The sequence below is a fragment of the Geotrypetes seraphini genome, chromosome 2 (genome assembly GCF_902459505.1).
Source record: "Geotrypetes seraphini chromosome 2, aGeoSer1.1, whole genome shotgun sequence".
NCBI classification, from domain to species: Eukaryota; Metazoa; Chordata; class Amphibia; order Gymnophiona; family Dermophiidae; genus Geotrypetes; species Geotrypetes seraphini.
The window spans coordinates 265,699,682-265,714,344 of NC_047085.1; the positions used below are offsets into that span (position 1 = coordinate 265,699,682).

The 14,663-nt window shown below is 43.6% G+C and overlaps 1 protein-coding gene across 1 annotated transcript in view; it reads right to left on the reverse strand.

Moving 5' to 3' along the window:
• Window positions 1-14,663, reverse strand: part of GALR3 (galanin receptor 3) — a 45,781-nt gene that overhangs the window by 14,077 nt on the left and 17,041 nt on the right. Inside the window, exon 4 of the mRNA XM_033929591.1 lies at window positions 5,336-5,704. Coding sequence (XP_033785482.1) covers window positions 5,336-5,682 — 347 coding nt within the window. The 5' untranslated portion in view covers window positions 5,683-5,704. The remainder of the gene's footprint in view (window positions 1-5,335; window positions 5,705-14,663) is intronic.

The following is a 14,663-nucleotide window of genomic DNA, read 5'->3' on the forward strand; positions in this document are numbered from 1 at the left end:
TGAACATTAGTAGTAGAATTTTTATAAGTAATTCTGTGCTTCACTGATAACCAGTGGGCTTTGATTAATTGGGACATTGAAAATTATTTTAATTGATGTGTTCTGCACAATGTGTAGCTGTCTAATTTCTTTTTTGCTATGCCTTTATAAAAAGCGTTACAGTAGTAGGTAGATCAAAGTGTTTATGGATGATGGTTCTAGAACTTTAGAGAGACAGCAAATCATTTGCAGTCTGTAAAAACATTTCTGTATCACAGAACTGATTTGAGCATGATAGCTGAACTTGCTGTCAAGAATAACTCCTAGCAATTTTAAAGTAGGTACAATTTGAACTGCAGAGGAATCTAGTTTGATGGGAGTGTGTAGAGATAGGCCTTCTTTCTGATCCATTCCCTTATTGGGTCCTAGCCAATATTCAACTGGGACCTAAATATGAAGACCCAATTAAATCCTGGTAAGTATTTCTTGGTCAGTTAGACCCAGATGGATAATGCAAGTGTCCAGACATGGCCCAACATCGAATACTGGGGCTTAATTCTGCTTGTGATGGCTGAATATTAACCGGCTTGTTTTTAACTGGATTTGGATTTTAGATCCACCACTCATCTTTTTGAAATCTAAGCAGAGGAAGATAAATCACAAATTGTGAGTCTGTTAGAACAGATAGGGAAAATACTTAAGAGTACTTGATTACTATTCAATGTATTGTAAACCGCTTTGAGTGAATCTCTTCATGAAAAGGTGATAAAGAAATCCAACTAAATCTCCATGCCCAGAATTTCAGAGAGAGTCGGAGGCAAAGGAAAGCCTTGAATACATGTTCCAGGACCTCTTGAAGACTACTGGTATCTCTTAGAGAGAGGAAGAGATAATGGTTACTGTAGATGGGCAGACTAAACTAACCTAAACCTTAGACTTATATACCTCATCTTCTCTATAAACAATAGAGCTTGATACGGTTTACAAAAATTAGCAAAGATTTTGGAATAGTAAGGGTAGAATTGGAATTTACAACTTTGAAAATAGCCAAGTTCTCAGATGTTTTCAAAATAGTTGGAAATGGATCGGCCATTTGGCCTTTATCTGCTATCATGCTTCTATATGCTCATATTATTCAGAAAATGATTATTTTCACAATGTTACAGAGTTATCAATTCACATCTTCCTTAGCTTTCTTAAATTAGTCAAGATACTTGGCTTTTGCCTTGTATGTCTATAAAGTACATGATAAGCACATAAGAACTTCAGGGATCTGCTCCAGTCCCCTACCTTTTCTGTAGAGCAGCACTAATTCCTTTCTATCATGTCAATCCCTGAACCTAATAACAAAATAGCCAAGTGCTCAGCAAAGATCCTAAAGAGTCCTTAAATCCAATTTACACTTGAAAAGCTGCTATGGAAATTGGAGAGAAGCCAGGTTTCCACCTCTGTTGAGAATGCAGTACTATTTGACATTTTACAGAACACTGTTAAGTAGACATCCTCTGACTGACCAGCAGAAACAGAGCTGAGCTTTACTGTTGTCAAATGTTGGCAGCTCAAGTGAGGGATAGGGAATTAAGGACCCCTTTTACAAAGCCGTAGTAGTGAGTCCCGGTGCAGCAAATGCAAAGCAGCCCATTGCGCTGGGACTCGCTACTGCAGCTTTGTAAAGTTACTTAGGCACCATCGACTTGTATTCAAGTCCTAGTGACTTGATGAATTACACATCTAAAAAGAAATGGATTTTGTGCTAGTCCAGTAAGGTCCTCCAGCATCATCCCCATGGTTGTTTTCAGCATATCCAGCCAACTAATTGCAGGCCGACCTCTTCACTTTGTAAAAGGGGCCCTAAATGTCTCCTTCTGCAACTCCAACTCCCCCTTTTGCCTGCCTCAGGGTTAGAGTTGAAAATAAAGGTCAGGAGGGTATCAGGTTGGAGCAATCTGTAGGTTCATAATCTCACTGACTAGGGTTACCAGATGTAGAGGACTGTCTGAGTGCCCAGAGGGATTTCCAAAACCCATCAGTTTGTCTGGGTTTTAGAAGTCCCCGAGCTCAGGGCTGCGTCTGGAGGCCCTCTGCGCATGCACAGATGTCAACGCAATGACATCATATGCATGCATGTGTCATCATCGTGTTGACATCAGTGCAAGCACAGATTCCCTCCAGACCTTGGGGAAGGAGACAACAGGTTCAGCTGGGGGCGGGGCTGGAGGTGGAATGGGCAGGGCTGGGAGCAAAAAGTTGCAGGGACAAGCGTCTTCTGTTTTTTTTAAGAGGAAATCTGGCAACCCTATCACTGATTAGAAAGTGCACTGTGACACAGCTGCCCAGTGTCAGAAGGGGGATTCTAGGCCAGTAATGGTCTTTGATCCCCTCCTCCTGAAGTTGCATTTTGAGGCTTGTGGTGCAGAATTCTAATGGAAAAAGCAAGACCCTGACTATGCCAGGACGCACTGGAATTTAGGGTAAATTATCAAGCATGGAAAAAAAATGCCCCTTTTAGAAACTACTAGAAGTGAGATGCATGTCAAACATTAATTCCTGAGCTCTATAAAGGTTTAATATGTGGAAATATAGGAGCCAGCTCTGTGAATGACAGTGGGTACTGAGCACCCCCAATATTGAGCAAGCACGTTCATTGAGTCCAGGGAGGGGCAATTTGTATTATGTTTGGCACTTCCAGTTTTTTTTTTGTTTTTTTTTTTTAATGTTGGCATCTATAGTTGGGTTATATTCGAGCTATATTTTTCTCATGTTAAAAAAAAAAAAAAAAATTTTAAATGAACTGCTGGAGACATTTGGCTCTCTCCTACAGAAATATACAGAAATTTTGTACATTTCTGAATTTTGCAGACTACAAAACAAAATTCTCAAAGATGTGCTACCAAGGAAATTAGATGGAGATTTTAAATGGATTTTTTTTTTTTTTTAATCTGTGAATATGTAATATTGATTATATGTCTGGCTCTGAGTCCTGTAATTAAGGCATTTTCGTAATCACTATTTTTTTTTTCTGTAAAATCAACCCCAGTGTCTCATGAAACTGTTTCCTTCATGGCTTTGACATCAAGCCTCCTCACCTTACAAGTCACAGCACATATGTTATATATCATGCAGAATCAACCTAGCTGAGGAAATCTTAACTCATCTCTGGGAAACAAATACTGCAAGTGTAAGGTTACCATATTTTTGGCATCAAATCTGGGACACTTGGGTTAGAGTTGGGGAAGGTGCAATTTTTTACCAGATAATTTATAATCTTCACCTCTCTTACTTCTCTATTCTTTCAGTTCAGCCATTTTCTCCCTCTCGCCCCTTTCCAATCCAGTCATCTTTACCTCTCTCTTTCCTCTCCCCTTTCAATCTAACCATCTCCTTCTCTCCCTACCCTTCTAGCTAGCTCCACCTCTTACGTTCCTCTTCCGGCCCAGCATCTAAAAGAACTTCTGAGATATACAATTAGCATTGTTTCAATGGAAAAGCCCAAGGTTTCCTGTCCATGTCATTAATTTATTTTGTGGAATTTAAATAAGAAATCACATGTTGGAATGCACAGACTGCCCTAGCCACTGCTTTCACTGCAATCTAATAATGATTACACTCAAGCCCTAGTTCAGTTAGCCATCTCTATAGCTATTCTTTATTTATTTATTTAAATATTTCTAACCCGCAAATCCACAATTCTAAGCAGGTAACAAAATCATTACATACATAATAAAACATATTAAAAACACAGAATTATTACAGCCTAAAGATTTATGTGGACTGTAACCAGTAAAATTTATAGCTTTCTTGCAAAAGAGAATAAGCCACGAGTTTCTAGACAAAGGAGAAAACCACATAGTGTGATGATTCCTTCCTCTTTGTCCCCCACCAGCCCCAAAAACCTCACTTTATAGCTCCTGGCTCCTTCCTTCTTCCTGGCAGGGAGCCAGGATTACCTGGATTGACAAGGAGAAGGTGTTGCCTAGCAACACAGCATCAGGGTCTACAGAATCCCTGCCTCTCCTGTCCTAGAGAAAGACATGGGGACAAATTTGTCCCTGTCCCTGCAGGATTCCAATATCCCCATCCCATGAGTTCCATCCCTGTCCCATTCCTGCAAGATATGCCTTAACCACACAAGCCTCGAACACTTATGATTTTAAAGTTTTTGAGGCTTGTGCAGATGAGGACAGAGCTTGCAGGAATAGGGCAGGGATAGGGACAGAGCTCATGAGGATGGGACAGGATTAGAGAGATCCCAGTGGGACAAGGAAAATTTATTCTCATGTCATTCTCTAGGAACTTCTCTGAAAATGGGAGGGGGGGGGGTCTCAGGACTGGTTAAACTCCAGGGTCAGATACTGAGATTGGCTGAGGTTAAGGCAAAGAATACAGAAGGAAACTTCAGTCCCACGTTCCCTGTACTGGAATGTGAAGAGTAAAAACTTTCTGGGAATTATTTTGAGTACAATGGTGCAGTAGCCAAGTTAATCCGCTTTAATATATAGAAATAAATTATATTGGAAAGCAGAGGTTAGTTCATGCATTACACCTCAGCAAGAATGTTACAGTGCTTGGAGTGAGGGGGAAGATGAATTGGAACCTGCTCGGAAAGTAGAAAATAACACAGCTGCTGCCTGTATTGATTGAGGGGATTAGCAAAAGAGCAGCCTTGCCTTGAGCAGCTTGTGTCTGCTAGGTTCTTAGAAAAAGAATGGAAAAGCAAAGCAGTTTTGGAGTTTTATGTTTTCACCTGTAAGAAGAGGGGTGAGCCCTGATATTTAAACTTTGAAGCTAGCCCTTGGATGAAGAGGGAATTGTACTGAAACCATGCTGAAGAGGGAAGTTTTATTTTTTATTTCTGTTTTGTTCTAAAGAATGAGAACACCATTATACCGCACCCAAGCTTGGGACACTCAGAACTGAGCCAGGCACCAAGACGGGAAAGAATGGCTTTGCCACACTGAAGCATAAATAAACAGTTAACAGTTTATTCTCCTCTCAGATGAATGGGAGGCTTCCTCAGCTTGACTGCATTTTTCTTTGAAGTAGCTGAGGAAGGGGCTCTGTCCTTCTCCCTGTGCTTTCAGAGGAAGAGGAAAGAGAAGCACTGTCCTCCAGGAGGGGCACTATTTGGACCTGCTGGGCAGGTTGGTTCATCACAGTGGGCATTGCCTAAATGACGGCACAGCGATGCTGACTTATGCTAGCTTTTTATAATAGAATCTTGACAGCAATGACATTCTAGAATTTGGGTTCAGCACACTAAATCTAGGTGCCCAGTCATAGAATTGCTCCCTTTGTTTCTAGACAAAGGAAAAATCAGTGAATTGTGGGCCTGTGTTGCAGGCTGAAGGACCCTTACCTGTCCACAGACACAGTGGCCAAGGTAAAAATGCTGGCGTACATGGTGAGATAGATGAAGAAATGCACAGCTTTGCACATAAAGGCTCCAAAGAGCCAGCCATCCAAGGTATAGATGGTGGCCTGGAAGGGCACGCAGAAGACAATGAAGCACAAGTCAGCCACGCCCAAATTGAGGATGAAAAGGTTAGTGGTGTTGTACTTCATCTGCCCATTGCGCAACAGCACGGCCAGCACCAGACCATTGCCCACAGTCCCCAGGAAGAAAATGAGGGAGAAGACCACTGGCACGATGATGCCCCCTGGCTTAACATCCTGGGTTTCTGAGGTGTTCCAACTTGCTGTCATCTCAGCAGATGACAAGAATCTCCTGTGAGTGAAAAAAACAAAAGAAAATGACTGATTGTAATATGAGGAAATCCTAAAGTAAGAGACAGAGCAACCAGTCTACGGCTGAGAAAAGTCTTCTGTAGCTAAGCTGGGAGAACTAACACTCTTGGGTTGATGTCCGAGTGCTTTCTAGTTCAGTTCAATGGCCTAACTGCAGGTGAGCACAGGCCTACCGACTTTGGACTCAGTCCCACCCAGAAGTAGTGTGTATGAAGTGGCTTGTGAGTAGGGTTACCATGGGGCTCCAGAAAAAGGAAGACAGATTGAGACATCTGGGTTTTACTTCTATTGCTTTCAATAGAAATAAAACCAGATGTCTCAATTCATCCTTTTTCTGGAACCATATGGTAACCCTACTTGTGGGTATTCTATATCTCTCTCTCCCCAGCAGGTGTTCCAGCATCCCTGTACCTTTTAAAGTCTTGCATTCCTTTGCCAACAATGAACAGCAGCTCAAATCAGCTGCACTTGTTGGCCCCAAGTCATCCCTTTGACACATCTGTTTCTGCATTGGTAGGACAGTTCAGAGGGAAGGCTTGGGACCAGTGTGTGCAGCTGGTATGAGCTGCTGCTGGCAAAGAAATGACGGTTTTAAAAGGTACAAAGGGGTGGGGGAGAGAGTTGAAAGATGCCTGGTCACTTGGTGAAGAGAGGGAAAGATGCTGGGGGGGAGGGGGGGGCAGGGTTCTTGTGTCCACCCACTTTGGGCTCAGGCCCATCCACAGTTGGGTGTCTGGCTACGCCCCGGTTCAATTACTTAAATTCATCCCTGCGTGAATAATGAAACATTGGTAATGCGTGTGGAAGTCATGATGTTGCAGTACAGGAAGTGCCCTTTGGTGATGGTGGTGAGAATGGAGCCCAAGGTAACTCTTCATGACCTATGTCAAACTGATCCTAGGTGACTTGAAAGCATACGGAGCCCGTTTTAGTGTTGAAGAATGTGGAATTCATGAAGCAATAGTATTGGAGAGGACTCAGTGGTTTAGGCAACAAGAACAAAACAACCTGCAAAAGTTGACTTTTTCCCACCACTGCATTATCTCCTCTGCTGGTTGCCAATTTTCTGCTCTAACCCTGGTAGTTGACACTGCTGTCTGCATGTGCTAAACCGTCTCTGTGAAAGTCCCTGGTGGTAGGGCATGAGAACATTAGGGATGGACATATAAAAGAAAAGAAATTTCATATAATTTTCCAATCCAAAAAGACAGAAAAAGCCTGAAATGTCAAATTTCTATTCCTCACCTTTACCCCCTCTCCCATCAGCAGCCAAACTGGTTTCTTTAGATCATGCTAGACTCTTTTTCCATGCTCTCCTATCCCAAAAGCCCAGGCACTAGATGTTCCTTTGTCCGGGGTGGTTGCTTGCTGGCTACGAGTGCTTTGTTATGAAGCTGCTCTATGAAGGATATTTGGGGCTGGATATATGATTGGGCCTCTGATCCTGAGAAGATCGGTACATTCATATAAGAACATAAGATTAGCCCAACTGGGTCAAACCAACGGTCCATCAAGCCCAGTAGCCTGTTCTCACGGTAGCCAAGCCAGGCTACCAGTACCTGGCCAAAACCCAAGGAGTAGCAACATTCCATGCTACTGATACAGGGCAAGCAGTGGCTTGAGTACCTGAATAAATGCATGTAAACCGTTCTGAGCTCCCCTGGTAGAACGATATAGAAAATTGAATAAATAAAATAAAAAAATAAAATAAATGTCTCTCTCAATAACAGACTATGGACTTTTCCTCCAGGAATTTGTCCAAACATTCCCTAAAACCAACTACACTATCTGCTCTTACCACATCCTCTGGCAATGCATTCCAGAGCTTAACTATTTTCTGAGTGAAAAAAAATTTCCTCCTATTGGTTTTAAAAGTATTTCCCTGTAACTTCATCGAGTGATGTGGATTGGGTTACACTTACCTCTGCTTCCGGCAGCAGCAGGAGGCTATTAAACTCTATGAAAGGAGCAAAACTCAGGCAACTGGTGTTGGAACCAACAAGGGATCAGGCAATACTGGACCTGATACTTACCAATGGAGAAAGTGTCACAGAGGTCTCGGTGGGCGACACATTGGCCTCCAGTGACCACAACATGGTATGGTTCAATATCAGGAAAGGTTTCACTAAATCTACTACACTAACCAAAGTCCTCAAATTCAAGGACACAAATTTCAAAGATATGGGAGACTTCGTTCACCAGGCGCTACAAAGCCAAGAAGAAACCGATAACGTGGAAGACATGTGGTCGACTTTGAAGGCAACCATACAAGAAGCAACAAACCGCTATGTAAAATCAGTAAGTAAACGAAGAAGGAACAATAAGCCACAGTGGTTTACTGCGGAGATCTCAGACCTGATCAAGGAGAAGAAAAAAGCATTCATCTCTTACAAACAATCAGGGAAGCAGGACTCTAGAGCAGACTACCTGACCAAATCAAAAGCCGTCAAAACAGCAGTCAGGGAGGCTAAATTCCTCATGGAGGAGTCTCTAGCAAAGAACATCCAGAAGGGAGATAAATCCTTCTTCAGGTATATCAGTGATAGAAGAAAAAACTCAGGCGGGATTGTACGTCTTAGGACTCCAGATGGAGACTATGTGGAAAAGGATTCGGAAAAAGCCCAACTATTAAATGAATACTTCTGCTCAGTCTTCACCCGAGAAGCACCAGGGCTCGGCCCTCAGCTACAGGCAAGGGTTGGCTCAGTTGACCCGTTTAGTAACTTTGAGTTTACGCCCAGCAGTGTCTACGGTGAGCTGTCAAAGCTCAAGGTTAACAAAGCAATGGGGCCGGACAACCTGCACCCCAGGGTGCTTAGGGAGCTGAGTGATGTCTTGGCGGAGCCACTGTCCGCGCTCTTCAACCTCTCCCTTAGTACAGGCAGCGTCCCGTTGGACTGGAGGACGGCTAACGTCATTCCACTGCACAAGAAAGGCTCAAAGATGGAGACAGCAAACTACAGACCAGTGAGTCTAACATCGATAGTGAGCAAACTAATGGAAACTCTAATCAAACACCAATTAGATAAGATCCTGGAGGAGGAGAATCTACGGGATCCCCGACAACATGGATTTACTAAGGGGAGATCCTGCCAATCCAACCTGATCAGCTTCTTTGATTGGGTGACAGGGAAGCTGGATATTGGGGAGTCCCTGGACATCGTGTACCTGGACTTTAGCAAAGCATTCGATAGCGTACCACACCGCAGGTTACTGAGCAAGATGAGTTCTATAGGATTAGGTAACACATTGACGAAATGGGTTGGGAGCTGGCTTGGAGGTAGGCTCCAAAGGGTGGTGGTGAACGGCACCCCCTCCGAAATGACGGAAGTGATTAGTGGAGTACCACAGGGCTCAGTCTTGGGCCCAATCCTATTCAACATCTTTATAAGAGACTTGGCAGAAGGGCTTCGAGGTAAAATAACATTATTCGCCGATGACGCCAAACTGAGTAATGTAGTGGGCAAATGCACAACAGACGAAGATTCAATGCCTGACAACATGATGCACGACCTACTCCTACTGGAGCGATGGTCTAGGACATGGCAACTCAACTTCAATGCCAAAAAATGCAAAGTTATGCACCTGGGCAGCCAGAATCCATGCAAGTCTTATACCCTTAATGGCGAGATCCTAGCAAAAACGGTAGCAGAACGAGACTTGGGGGTAATCGTCAGTGAGGACATGAAGTCTGCCAATCAAGTGGAGCAGGCTTCGTCCAAGGCAAGACAAATCATGGGCTGCATACGAAGGGGTTTCGTCAGTCGTAAGGCGGAAGTCATTATGCCATTGTATAGATCCATGGTGAGGCCCCACCTGGAATACTGTGTGCAATTCTGGAGGCCGCATTATCGCAAGGATGTGCTGAGACTGGAGTCGGTGCAAAGAATGGCCACCCGGATGGTCTCGGGACTCAAGGATCTACCATACGAAAAACGGCTTGACAAATTACAGCTATACTCGCTCGAGGAGCGCAGAGAGAGGGGAGACATGATTGAGACGTTCAAGTATCTTACGGGCCGCATCGAGGCGGAGGAAGATATCTTCTTTTTCAAGGGTCCCACGACAACAAGAGGGCATCCGTTGAAAATCAGGGGCGGGAAACTACGAGGTGACACCAGGAAATTCTTTTTCACTGAAAGAGTGGTTGATCGTTGGAATAGTCTTCCACTGCAGGTGATTGAGGCCAGCAGCGTGCCTGATTTTAAGGCCAAATGGGATCGGCACATGGGATCTATTCACAGGGCAAAGGTAGGGGAGGGACATTAAGGTGGGCAGACTGGATGGGCCGTGGGCCCTTGTCTGCCGTCTATTTCTATGTTTCTATGTTTCTATGAGTGTCCGCTAGTCTTTGTAATTTTTGAAGGAGTGAAAAATCGATCCACTTGTACCCATTCTGCTCCACTCAGGATTTTGTAGACTTCAACCATATCTCCCCTCAGCTGTCTCTTTTCCAAGCTGAAGAGCCCTAACCGTTTTAGTCTTTCCTCATACGAGAGGAGTTCCATTCCCTTTACCATCTTGATTGCTCTTCTTTGAACCTTTTCTAGCGCCACTATATCTTTCTTGAGATGAGACCAGAATTGAACGCAATACTCCAGAAGAGGTCACACCATGGAGCGATACAGGGGCATTATAACATTCTTAGTCTTGCTAACCATCCCTTTTTTAATAATTCCTAGCATCCTGTTTGCTTTTTGGGCTGCCGCCACACATTGGGCGGAATGTTTCATCGTATTGTCTATGATGATACCCATCCTTTTCTTTGGTGCTAATCCCCAAGGTGGACCCTATCATCCAGTAACTGTGATTCAGGTCATTCTTCCCAATGTGCATCACTTTGCATTTGTCCACATTAAATTTTATCTGCCATTTGGATGCCCAGTCTTCCAATTTCCTAAGGTCTGCCTGCAATTTTTCACAATCCGCATGCGTTTTAACAACTTTGAACAGTTTAGTGCCATCTGCAAATTTAATCATCTCACTCGTCATTCCAATTTCCAGATCATTTATAAATAAGTTAAATAGCACCGGTCCCAGTACAGACCCCTGCGGCACTCCACTGTTTACTCTCCTCAATTGAGAAAAATGACCATTTAACCCTACCCTCTGTTTTCTATCCGATAACTAATTCCTAATCCACAACTGAACTTTGCCACTAATTTGACACTAATTTTCTCAGGAGTCTCTCGTGAGAAACTTTATCAAAAGCTTTCTGAAAATCTAGATATACTATATCAACTGGCTCCCCTTTATCCACATGTTTATTCACACCTTCAAAGAAGTCAAGCAATTGGTGAGTCAAGATCTCTCTCAGCTGAATCTATGCTGACTCTGTCTCATTAAATCATGTTTGTCTACGTGTTCCACAATTTTATTTTTTATAATTGTTTCTACCATTTTGCCTGGCACTGAAGTGAGGCTTACCAGTCTGTAATTTCCTGGATCTCCCCTGGAGCCCTTTTTAAAAATTGGCGTAACATTGGCCACCCTCCAATCACAATGTCCAAAGACTCTCCCAAGTCCAACTTTCTTGTTATCCAGTCAAAGAAGCTGATGAGATTGGATTGGCGGGACCTACCCTTGGTGAATCCATGCTGACTGGGATCCCGAAGATTCCCTTCATTCAAGATCGTGTCCAATTTGCTTTTAATTAGTGTTTCCATGAGTTTGCACGCTATTGATGTGAGACTCACCGGTCTATAATTCGCAGCCTCTGCCCTGCAATCCTTTTTATGCAGAGGAACGACATTAGCTAATTTCCAGTCAAGGGGAACTTTCCCCTTACTTAGGGAGAGATTGAATAGCTCAGCCAATGGTTTCACCAGGACATCGCTCAATTCTCTGAGCACTCTTGGGTGCAAATTGTCTGGTCCCATGGCTTTGTTCACCTTGAGTCTTGCCAGTTCACTGTAAACTTCACCTGGTGTGAACTCAAAATTCTGAAACGGGTCTTCTGTGCTTTGTGTTGCCTTCAACTGCGGACCGTGTCCCGGTGCCTCACAGGTGAAGACTGAGCAGAAGTATTCATTCAGTAGTTCGGCTTTATCGGAATCTGCTTCCACGTAACTTCCGTCCGGTCTTCTAAGGCGTATTATCCCACCTGTGTTCCTTTTTTGTCACTAATATACCTGAAGAAGGATTTGTCCCCCTTTTTAATGTTTTTTGCCAGAATTTCTTCCACTCGAAGTTTTGCCTCCCTAACTGCCATTTTGACCACTGTAGACCTGGTCCTATATTCTACCTTTGCCTCTCTTTTCTCCGTGCGCTTGTAGGAGAGAAACGCTTTTTTCTTCTCCTTAATGAGGTGCGAGATCTCCGCGGTGAACCATTGGGGTTTATTGTTTCTTTGTCGTTTATTTACTGATTTTATGAAGCGGCTAGTTACTTCATGTATGGTTGATTTCAGTGTTAACCACTTAGCTTCTACATCATCGGTCTCCGCTTGGTCCTGCAGCGTCCGATGGACGAAATCTCCCATGCGTGCGAAGTCTGTGCCCCGGAAATTGAGTACCTTTGTTTTCGTGTTTGATTTAGGGAAGCCTTTCCTAAGGTTGAACCATACTATGTTGTGGTCGCTGGATGCTAGCCTATCTCCTACTGAAACCTCTGAGACGCTTTCCCCGTTGGTGAGTACCAGGTCGAGGATCGTCTGGGCCCTAGTGGGCTCCGTTACCATTTGTTTGAGACGTGCTCCCTTTATGGAGGTTAAGAGCCTCCTGCTACCGCTGGTTGTCGCTGAAAATGAGTTCCAGTCTGCATCAGGCATATTGAAGTCCCCTAGCAGTACAGCTTCTCCTCGTAGAGTGATATTCTCTATGTCTTCAATTAATTCTGCGTCCATGTCTTCCAGTTGTCTTGGGGGTCTGTATACCACACCTAGATATAGGCATTTTTCTATGCCTCTTGCCAGGTTTACCCAGAGGGACTCCCCGGTGTACTTGACATCTGTGATCCTGGTGGTCCTCTTTAATATATAGAGCTACCCCCCCCTCCTAACCTGCCCTCTCTGTCCTGACGAAGTAGATTGTAGCCCGGTATAGCCATATCCCACCCATGTGAGTCCGTGAACCAAGTTTCAGATATTGCCACCACATCTAGGTCGGCATTCCTTATTTCAGCCTCCAATTCTAGAATATTGTTACCTAAACTGTGTGCATTGACATACATGGCCCTCCATATCTTGTGTTTGCTAAGTCCCTGTGAGGCGTATCCTACCCGAGTCGGTGTGACTCCTAAAGAACTGTTTGCAATGTGGGTACTTACCTTGGACATGGAAGCGGAGTTTCGACTCACCTCATCAGGATAATTCCTTTCTGCACTAATATGTGAATGGGTACCCTCCCCTGACTTACCTAGTTTAAAGCCCTGTGAAGCAGGCGGGCTAGTCGGTGTCCGAAGACGTTCTTACCCCTACTGGTCAGATGGAGTCCGTCTGGTCCCTGAAGTCCTTGTAGCCCTCCCCCATGGTTTAGGAATCCGAAGTTCATATCCCGGCACCATCCCTGTAGCCACTCGTTCGTCCTCAGGATACGTTCATCTCTGGCTCTTCCCTTGCCTCTAACTGGGAGGATCGATGAGAAAACCACCTGCGCTCCAGATGATTTTAGCAACAGGTTACAGATCACTAACAGCAGGTCAGCAATTTCATTTTTTAGTTCTTTTAATATCCTGGGATGTATACCATCTGGTCCTGGCAATTTATCACTTTTAAACTTGTTGATTTGGCTTAGTACATCTTCCAGATTCACCAAGATTTCTTTTAGTTCCTCCGCATCATCACCCTTGAAAACCATTTCCGGTTCAGGTAGATCTCTTACATCTTCTACTGTAAAGACCAAAGCAAAAAATTCATTCAGTCTTTTTGCAATGGCCTTATCCTCCCTGAGCGCCCCTTTTGTTCCTTGATCATCCAACAGTACCACAGTTTCCCTCACAAGTTTTCTGCTTCTGATGTACCTAAAAAAATTGCTATGAGTTTTTGCCTCTTTTGCAAGTTTCTCTTCATATTCTCTCTTAGCTGCCTTTATCAATGCTTTGCATCTAACTTGCCAGTGCTTGTGTTCCTTCTTATTTTCTTCATTCGGATCCTTTTTCCATTCTTTAAAGGATGTTTTTTTGGCTCTAATACCCTCTTTCACGTCACCTTTTAACCATTCTGGCTCTCGTTTCCTCTTCTTTCCACTTTTGCTGATACATGGAATACATCTGGTCTGGGCTTCCATAATGGTATTTTTAAATAACATCCACACCTGGTATATAGTCCTAACCTTTGCAACTCATCCTTTTAGCTTCTTTTTAACCATTTTCCTCATTTTATCATAATAGCCCTTTCAAAAATTAAATGCTCCTACAGTAGATTTCTTTTGCGACGTTACTCCTGGTATCAGCTCAAATTTGATCACATTATTATCACGTTATTATCCCAGTGGACCCAACACAGTTAACTCCTGTACTATGTCTTGCATTCCACTAAGGAGCAAATCTAAAATAGCACCCCCTCTTGTCGGTTCCCGGACCAGTTGCTCCAAGAAGCAGTCATTTATGACATCTAGGAATTTTACCTCCCTAGCACTCCCCGAAGTAACATTTAACCAGTCAATATTGGGGTAATTGAAATCACAAAGTTTTTCAGACTTATGTCCTATCAGGAACCAAAGGGAACCCCCCAAGACACTGCAAGGTCCACCCAACAGCATTAAACCCACACACTGTGTACAAACCCACTCATACAACAACACACAAAAAATCAAAGAAAAAAGTGGAAAAAATACCTCAGTTCAGCTTCATATGGCAAAAAACTCCACTTATAAAACAAGTGCAGGTGAAATCACAAACACACATGTGGTAACTTCTCAGCAGTGGGAAAAACACTGTAGCAGCCCTGTAGCAACCCAGGGAGTTCTAGGCGGTTCACATCAATTAATACAGAGTTACAA